The 9822-nt window shown below is 40.5% G+C and overlaps 1 protein-coding gene across 1 annotated transcript in view; it reads left to right on the forward strand.

Moving 5' to 3' along the window:
- The first annotated feature begins 633 nt into the window (after positions 1-633).
- LOC109469132 (lymphocyte-specific helicase-like) overlaps positions 634-9822 on the forward strand; it is a 20504-nt gene continuing 11315 nt past the window's right edge. Inside the window, exons 1-9 of the mRNA XM_019767527.1 lie at positions 634-721; positions 2527-2626; positions 3077-3741; positions 4537-4747; positions 5182-5782; positions 6109-6291; positions 6667-6731; positions 7140-7289; positions 8166-8291. Coding sequence (XP_019623086.1) covers position 721; positions 2527-2626; positions 3077-3741; positions 4537-4747; positions 5182-5782; positions 6109-6291; positions 6667-6731; positions 7140-7289; positions 8166-8291 — 2102 coding nt within the window. The 5' untranslated portion in view covers positions 634-720. The remainder of the gene's footprint in view (positions 722-2526; positions 2627-3076; positions 3742-4536; positions 4748-5181; positions 5783-6108; positions 6292-6666; positions 6732-7139; positions 7290-8165; positions 8292-9822) is intronic.

Raw genomic sequence — 9822 nt, forward strand, 5'->3', positions numbered from 1 at the left:
TTTTTCAGCGCTCCGCGGTGCCTGGAAGAGGCAACCATCCACCAGGAAAGTACCGGTGGCTGAGGGCAAGGCAGGGGGAAAGCACAATCCGCATAACTGCTTGATTGATGGTACATTTACACAGCTTTGGGTCCAGAAATTGCATGACGATAAATTCGTACTCTCATGATGTAAACTTCTCTTTTATGACCCTCACGAAAGTCGTCTCGTTTAGTCCTCCCCTAAATATCTTATATGATTTTTCTTCACCACAGCCTCTGCATAATTAGGTTAGTCCAATATTCGAATCGGTAATATTATATTAGTTATTTTTTAACTATTGAACAAAACCTTTATGATAGCCCTTTTATAACAGCATAATTGCTAGATATGATTTATACTTATGCACTCGACTAGTCCAAAACAGCATTTTCCAAAAAAACAACAATCCATAATTATCCCTCCAATGCTAGTGGTTCCGCCCGGCTTTTCGCGGGAAAATTGCCCACCTGATCTGGGTCAGCAGAGGTTACGCGTCACTGCAAAGCGCGCCAAGCCGGGAGCTGTCCGAAGCCGTGCAAGGTATTACCGCCGTCTTCCTTTGTATTTCTCGCAGTAATATACATCCGTCTGTGTGCCATTTTGTGCTTGAAACGTTGAGTAAACTATGGGGAAGCTGCTAGATTTAGTATGAAGCCAAATAACTGTTTTCAGCGAGCTTTGTGTTGATGAACGCCACTCAGTATGTATGCAAATTATCGTCCAGTTTCCCGCGCTAGCCGGTTTGTTTTGAAATTTCCTCGTCAGTTATGGAAAATTTGCCTAAAGTTTCGGGTAATTTCGTGATGTCTGCTTGCTAGATAACACTCCTACTGTGTCATGTGAAAAAGACTTGAGTAGTAGTGCTATATTTCTCTTGTAGATCGCGAAAAACTGGTAGTCACGTTTTGGGGGGAGGGTACGCACTTCTCACGTGTACACAGCGTTATGTAAACCTGTCGTCTGTCAAAGGACTGAACTAGTGCAAAGGTACATTGTAGATCATTCATCTGGGCTTGCATCTTTTCCTTGTGGAACCATTGTGCTCTTAGGAAGGTAAATTGACAATTTTCCACACAATTTTTCTCATAGCCATGCGTTGTGTAAAGATCACCACTTCACAGTGACGTAACCAAACTTGCATAAGCGGCAGTTACAAATTATGTATATTCATGATCAGAAGCCTCGGAAAAAATGTTTCCCCCCAAGGCCCCAACCGTCATGTCATCTCTTTATTTCTGAAATAACGTTTGCTAAATAACGTTTGCTAAAGGTTTATTTATCATCACACCTATTAATTATAGTGTTAACTTTACACTATTACAGGCCTTCAAAAATCGCACAACACAAAGACTGATGTTGAATAGAGTATGCTGAAATTTGAATAATGGCAGACTTGAATTGAGATATTTGACTTTCAGAACAAAATTTACAGTAACGGCACATTATAAGCGCCTAATTCTTACTTTGTTCCTAATTCTCCTAACGTCTGCCACCTAACGTAATTTTAACTTCTTCTTTAGTTATTCTCACATTCATTCTATTCATGTCATTCGTACACATGTAGAAATAACCTGCACCATGGTCAAAAGAGGCAAGCAGTTGAAGACAGTCCCTTCCAGGGGGTCCTGTGTTAGGGAAAACACAGACATGGCAGGTAGCTCTGATGTCCAGGAAGACAGTAGGAACATGTCTACAGTCGTGGGTAGACAGATAGACAAGGAAACGGGGAAGGAAAGAGGCAGGAAAGGGAGAAATGTTCCACAGACAGGTATCTGACCTGCACAGCTCATAATCTAATAAGGTTGAAAAAATATCCACTTCTGGACCAGGCTGGAAGCTTTGAAACTACTATCCAAGCAGAGGTTAGTGGAGAAGATTGTGACCTTTCTATCATATCTATCACACCAAGGATGAAGTAGCGACGTGGCATATGATAATAAGGTCACAATCTTCTCTACCAACCTCTGCTTGGAGAGTATGTGCTACGGTTCAGTTTTGAGTCAACATTTCTGCTTTGGCAAACATTTTAGACAAGCGAGAGTATGGAGCTGTGCAGTTGTTGTTGGTCAGTGTTCGGTTCACTTCAGTTTGCTCAGTTCAGGACAGGTGTTGAGTTATGAAATGTTGCGAAAAAAAAAAATCTCTACTGTTGAAAGATTGTGGGTTGTGAAATATTAACTGTATCAGTTATTTGGGTATTTTCATCGATTTCAAAAACTGGTTTCTGAAAACATTTATCTTCCCTCATTTCAGTTAAAAATGCACTACCGGTTGCACCCTTTTTTTCTTTATATTGTAATAACTAACAATTGATAAGTTTTTCTTTTGTCTAAGGTTCTTCAACCTGTTGGCCCCAGGAGATAAGCTGAAATATTTTGTAGAAAAACCCAAGGTTCAGATTTGATTTATTTGTTAGTCTGGCTATTAACTGGTCTGCATTGTGTTAATAGTTTGTACAATGTGCAACTAATACATATTGGTATCTTGACATACATCTGTTTCTAGTGGAGTGTCCAGTCTGTAGTTGTGCTATACCACAGAGGAACATTGACAGCCACTTAGACATCTGTCTTCTGAGAGTGGAGAAGAAGGAGTCATTGAGAAGGTAGGAGGGATGTTCTGATTTTACCAGCTTTTTTTGTCACATTTTGTCATGTAGGCAGAGTGCGAAACAGTTTCTGGATAAGCTCACACAGTCACAAATATAGAAAAATCAAGGACTTTTACTACATTAGTCTGGCTGCTATCCTCCTTAGTAAACCGTCACAGGGGAGCCAGTGGTAAACTACAAAGGACAGCAACCAGGCTAGCAAAATGCACCAACCTGTAACTTTGTAAACAGCTAATGAATTTGACTAGTCAATTTGTTTAAAGGCAGATTGACAGACAAGCATTGTATAAGGAGCCCTGCATGGTCAATCCTAAGTTAATGTGTTTGGTCTCTTTGACACAAACAACACTTGCGGAGTTTGTAAGCACTTAATTAGATTACCACTGCATGCAAAGCTCCTGTTTGCCTTAAGCTGCTAATTATGTATGTCTATTTTCCCATCAGTTCTGGAGTGAAACCAAACATATTGCTTGAAGAGGCTCCGCCCAAAAAGTCAAGCCCGAAGTCCACTGCAGTCTCAACAGAGCTAGAAGACAAAGCCATCATATTCCAACCAGAATTGTCTTCCAGTAAAAACAGGGCTCTTCAGCTTGATACTGCCAGTACAAGATCTCCTGACCTAGAAACTGAGAACTCAAGACCAGAAGAAGCCTACGAGAGTACAAAAGAAACTTCTGGAAAGGTTTCAGACAAGGATTCTGATAGTTGTATAAAGGACAGTCGTGTGCTACAACCACTGACCAACGGCTTACCCACTCCATTGAAACACTCTGAAACAGGATCAGTTTGTACCACAACAGAAAAACCTACATTGAGTGAACAGAAGCTGGCCTTAGGTTTAAGTGAAGAAAACATTTCTGTGGACAATTCTTTTACTTCTGCTGTATCTGATCTTACATCATCCTTCCAGAGTTTTGAGAACTCTCCAAACTATCCTCAGCACCCAGAGAGTAACTCTGCTCAGAAACCCTCCAAAGTTGTTGGCTGTAGTCCACCATTATCAGAAGCAGGAACAAAGGAGAACATCAGAAGTGCAGAGATGAGGGAATATCAGAGAGCAAGCCCAGAGCCAGGGACAACTGGCAGTGAACCATCCAGCCCTAAACCAGGTAAGTACAATGTAGTACTGTATCATTTATCAAGTTTGCTAGAACTTCTGAACCAACCTGACAGTTTCCAATAGTACATTATACATATAAGTGTGAATTTCTACATTATGCAATGATTACAACATTCTATGTTCTTGTTTTTGTTGATGAAGGTTACACATCCAGGTAATGAGATACACAAGGAAATTGGTACTCAATTGGATAGGTTTTGAAAACTGTTAGATGTTTCAAGTAGCATCCACTAAATTTCATCAGTTTCAGTCACTAACCAAAGTAGTTGATGGTACTTGAAACGTCTGACAGTTTTCAAAACCTTTCCAGTTGCTTGAGTAACAGTTTTCTTGTGTATATTCTTGTTTGTTTTCTATTGTTCCAGAACAGTTTGTAACAAAGGAATACTATAATTACAAAATGTTTTCATGATCATGAAACACTTAGAACTACTGTTCTAAATTCAAGTTTTGGAAAGAAGCTATGGTACATGTACATGTATTTGAAGGCTGACAATTGTAATGATAAAATGGTTGTATAACAGTGTGGCAGGTCTACTAGGAGTAATGGCAAAAGCCAGAAAGAAACAAAGACATGGTACATAAATGTTTTCTCTATTCTAAAACTTGTAGTGAGGTTTTGCCTCTAGACAAAATACTAGTACTAGTAGTAGTGCTTTTGGCAAAAAATAAATCAGTGATGATATTGATGAAGATATAATTGGTGAGGCTCAAAGTGAGTTCTAAAGCTTTTTTATCCACCAGAGGAGTAAAATCCTAATTTTGACTTGTACCATCCTTACAGTTGAGGAGGTAGCCAAAGGTGTAGAAGAGTCCTCGGCTGGATCGTCCCATTCTGACCCGAAGGGGACGGAAAACAAGAATGGTGCGCCTGACCTCATTACAGCCGCCATGCTGGAAGAGGAAGAGAAACTGCACAAAGAACTGGAGGAGGAGGAGAAAGAAAGGATGGAGAGAGCCAGGGAGCAGTGGGACAAGAGTCTGAAGGAACAGAGGTTTGTTTGTCTGTTTGTTTGTTTCGCATAACCGTTAAACCACGTTTTGGCGTAACAGACCAGTTTTGTACAGTTAAGTACAAGCTGCGTAAGACCAGACTGTAAGGTTCAAACCACTCACACTGGGAATAACCCCTGCTCTTTTTGATAATTGTGGTGGGATCTTTAATGTGCTCAAGGTGTGGCTCCCCTCAAACATGGGACCTCCAGCTTTACATCCCATTCGAGAGGACATCCTTAAGGGCTAACCAAAGCTAGGTACTCATTTACACCTGAATCAAGTGAGGAAATAGGTGTAAGGTGCCTTTCCCAAGGGCACAAAAGAGGGGCTTGCCACTATAGTTGCCAGGGATTCGAACCCATAACCTTCAGATTCTACACATATATGTCAACAACCCTAACCACAAGACCACCTTGCCACTTTTGTTGTCCAGGTTGTCTCGACTTACCCATCTGCTGAAGAAGAGCAACACCTACACTGAGTTCCTCCTCAAGCGGATGGAGAGGCAGGCAGAGGAGGCCAAGCGGAAGGCGGAAGCTCGCAGGAAACGGTTAGAGAAGCAGGAGGAGAAGAAACGACAAAAGGAGGCCGGGGGGAAGGAAGGTAGTGTCCGCCGCAGCGACAGACGCGGCCAGGACAGTCGCAGCCCCGTCAAATCTACACCCAAGTCTCCAGGACGAAGCAAAGCGGCAGCCAAAGTAAAGACAGAACCAGAAGAAGCAGGTTTTTCAGAAGATGGCAAACAGGCCAAGAAGAGAAAACGAGAAGACGACTCAGAGTACTGCCTGGCCGATTACATCAGTAAAGAAGAGCTGGAGAAGAAGAAACAGAAGATAGGAGAAGAAAAAGTCGTTCCGGAGGCACCAGAAGAAACGACCGTTCCTCGTTCCATAGTGCAGATCATGGAGAAGGAGAAGCCAACAGACACCTTCCACAGAGTCATTGATGGAAAGCCTGTGTCAGACAGACAGCCTGAGCTGTTCAGTGGAGGGGTGCTGAGGGAGTACCAGCTACAAGGCATGGACTGGATGAAGGTAAGCAGGGCTCAAAATCCTTTTTTCTGCATGCTTACCTGCACAAGACAAATTTTACCTGCACTGCTTGGGCTTGAGAAGTATGGGAAGTACTAAAAACATTTCAGAAACCATTTGATTTGCTGGTACTTGGATGTTTTTAGGAAAAAATTTAACATGACGTGGAAAAAAAAGGCCTACACATGTAGGCATCTTATGAGAGCCCCAAATACTATAACAGGAGCCATGAGGTAGGCTGGTTTGTAATTCAGACAATAAATTTAAGCACTGCATTAGGTGGAAAAACTAGTTATTGTTTGCTCACAGTATTTATTTATGGTTAACAGGTTCTCTATGAGAATGGAGTGAACGGCATCCTGGCAGATGAGATGGGCCTGGGAAAGACTGTGCAGTGTATCGCCCTGTTTGCAGAGCTGATCGGTGAGGGGATGATCGGACCGTTCATGATCGTAGCACCGCTCTCTACCCTGTCCAACTGGTACTCTGAGTTCCGCAGATTCAGTCCTAAGGTTAGTGTTGCGTTTTTGTCTGCTTTCAGACTGTAGTTATGTTGTAGCTGTTAAACTTTTTAATTCTCAACCAAATTACTTACAAATTCTCAACCAAATTACCTTACAAATTCTCAACCAAATTACCTTAACTTCTAATGTTTGCTATAACAAATGCCTACTGCAGAGAAAAAAAAATGGTAGAAAATTCCATATTTCCATTTTGTAACGGCCCAGATGTAAGTTTATTTCAAACAAGAACTATGTGTACAGGATGTTTATTATTCTGTTTATTTACAAAATATATGTAAGTTCTAACTAGTGGCTTTGGCTTTGGAAGTTTTACCAACCACGCACTTTTTGACTGTAGAATTCTGATTTATATGTTATAAACAGGTCCCAGTTCTCATCTACCACGGCACTCAGGCACAGCGCACCAAGCTTCGCCGCAAGATCTTCAGGTGAGATAAGTATAACCCTAAACAACACATTAATCTATTAAAAGTGACTATTTGTAATTTAGACGTGTGATTCCTAGATAGGTAGTTATTTAGTGTCATACAGTGAGATAATATTTTTGAAAAAATTATACCTTCACTAACCGTGAAGTTTTCATTCATTATAGTCAATTATGTATTTTGTCATCTTCTCCCAGCCTGTGGGAAACCATTTTGACCAATTTGTCCTTTTTGTTAGTCTGTAGTTACACCATTTTGCTCTTTACTACAAAATGTACATGTGGCTCTACTGTACAAACACACCCAAAACGAAACCTCCACACACAGAGGTAAAATTTAAGTTAGCAGAAAAGCTCAACTCTAAATACAGTTTGAACCATATTAATTATTTGTACTGTTTCCTCCCACCAGGGTACATGGTGAGCTGGGCGTCCATCCCATAGTCATCACGTCCTACGAGATCACGATGCGAGACAGTCGCTTCCTGGCGGTCCACCACTGGAAGTACATCATCGTGGACGAGGGACATCGTATCAAGAACCTCAACTGTAGACTCATCAGGTCAGGAGCATCAAGTTTGCTTACTTTAATAGCAGTCAGGGCTCAAAATACTGAACCCCAGTGCACCTAAATTTGGAGCTGTGCACCCAATTTTTTTCTGGTGCACCCAAATATTTTTGTAGGTTTATGTATGTAAAGATGTTAAATCTATAGTAGTATACAGCATATTCTTAGCATCTAAGTGTCAGGTAAAAAATAAATCATCGTTGTAATATTTTTCTTTAAAAATGAAGGATAATTAGTTATTGCAGACACTCTAGTTATTCTATATTATATGGTGCACCCCCAAAAATTTTTGTGCACCCAATTTTATAGTTTGGGTACTCCAGTGCACCTATTCCCAAGAATGAATTTCGAGCCCTGGCAGTGCTTTTGTTTTGGGGTAGGAAGGAAAAGGAGGTTTTTGCAGTGTTTTCAATATTCACCTTTTAAAGGATTTTGTAGTAAAGTAGATTTACAATGGAGACATGTTCCCAGTGTCATGAAACCCACAAAAAAAATGCTGCTAAAAGTTCAAGATTTACAAATGCTACCATACAGTACTTTTTCCTTTCTAGTAGTTGCTACAGAAATATTTTTCCTAAAACTTAAAAAAGAAATTTTTCTACAACTTTTCTACAACAACAAGAATTTGAAATTAAAATATAAGACATGTGTCCTTTATTAAAATGGTTGCATTTTATCTAAGTATGAAATAAAATATTTAGTGTGTACAGTTCTTTTCAGTGAGAATGGCACAGTTTGACAGTAACTTTAGCAGTGTAGGCTGCATTTTAACATATTTGCAGTTAGAAAATCTTTTGTTAGACGAGAGCATTGAAATTTGAAATCCGTAAGAGGTTACCAGCAATCAGTAAAAATGAATTATCATTTCAGGGAGATAAAGAAGATCCCTACAGCCAACAAGATCCTGCTGACAGGAACTCCCCTACAGAACAACCTGGCTGAACTCTGGTCTCTCCTACACTACCTACTGCCGGAGGTGTTCGATGACTTGGGGAGGTAAGATACAGTATACATTTACATTTCTTTCTCTTACTGTACTAGTATAGTTAAGCAGCATATTGAAGATAGGTTCTGAATAAGAAGGTAGAAACGGTTAAGTTATTACTCCGTGAAGGAGGTCAGGACCTCCGGACGGAGTGTTGTAATCGGCTGATTTTTCATGTTCGCAGTCAAAACACTGGGTTCTCTTTGTGTAATCGGCACGCAATTTTATACGCCGTCTGCGGGCATGCCCGTGTTGATGCACGAATGTGTGTTTTTGCCGTTGCTGCTTTCGCGGTCAATGTAATATCGCAGACGCACCCCTACAATTACGAGGCGAATTGGAATGGTCCAGAAAAACGCGTTGTTTGGAATAGCAGTGGGGTTCAAAAAAGTTCATGCAGATACGGGGTGGTTTTTATAAGTGGTTCCAGATGTTTTTGCCCATGGTTAAGAGATGCCAAGTTTTTTGGAAGATGTTCGCAGCCAAAACGCATTCCCCCGTACGTCGCATTTCTGTGTAATTTCGCATGTGGTGTTGCATTATGTCCGGGATGATGCACGTCTTTTTATTTTTACCGTAGCTGTTTTGATATTGGAGTAAATGCTTATTTTCGAAACATCCCCATTTCTTTGAAATGGTTTCGTCCGTTTATGCAACTGTTACTGCGCTAATGACGACCAGTCGCGCTGTCCTGATACACCGCGAATGTGCGAGTGTTCCCTGTAGACAGTCCCGGGAGTCATTTTTTTGCACATTCCAGGAGCCAAACCAAAATACGTTCATGAACCGAGTCCAAAAAACCGAAACGTGAAAATCGGATGATCGGACCTGATGTACATTTCTCTTTCTATAGATTGTACACACAATACACACATCTTTAGATAATCTGGCCATGGCAGGTTAAAAAAAAAGTAACCCTGAATCATACTAGATTAGCGTAAATGCATGTTAATGCGTTCAAAACAAGAAAAAAATTGTTTCCGGGTATTAATCTCTTGAATCACGGCGCTGAATATTGACGCAAAAATATTTCGGGCATCGCGCGCCCTTCCCGCGTCACGTGTAGGCATCTCGCATCTCTGATTGGTTGTTGCGTCTTAAGATGACTGAGCCGACGCGCGTTTAAACAATTTTTTCTTTGTTCGATTTATCACACTTCACAGAGAATTGTCGCCAATGGCTACTTCTTTTTGTTGCAATATATAATACTTCACGGAGAATTGTCGCCTATGGCTTCTTGTTTTTAATTTGGGCTTGAAAATATAAAACCAGAAAAGAAAATCAAATTAACCAAACTAGTAATTGTTAGAACTTGCTTCCTTCAAAATAAGAGTTCAATGGCCAAATCATGAGTACAGAAGTACTGTAGTACGAAGGCCCATAAGTACACTTAGTATTTTTTATTCCACTTTTATTTTCTATGGGTACTTTGTATTTTCTATGGGTACTTTGTATTTTCTATGGGTTACTTTTATTTTCTATGGGTACTTGTTTTTTCTGTGTGTACTTTTATTTTCTATGGGTACTTTGTATTTTCTATGG

The sequence above is a fragment of the Branchiostoma belcheri genome, unplaced genomic scaffold, assembly GCF_001625305.1.
Source record: "Branchiostoma belcheri isolate BF01 breed outbred unplaced genomic scaffold, Haploidv18h27 scaffold20, whole genome shotgun sequence".
NCBI classification, from domain to species: domain Eukaryota; kingdom Metazoa; phylum Chordata; class Leptocardii; order Amphioxiformes; family Branchiostomatidae; genus Branchiostoma; species Branchiostoma belcheri.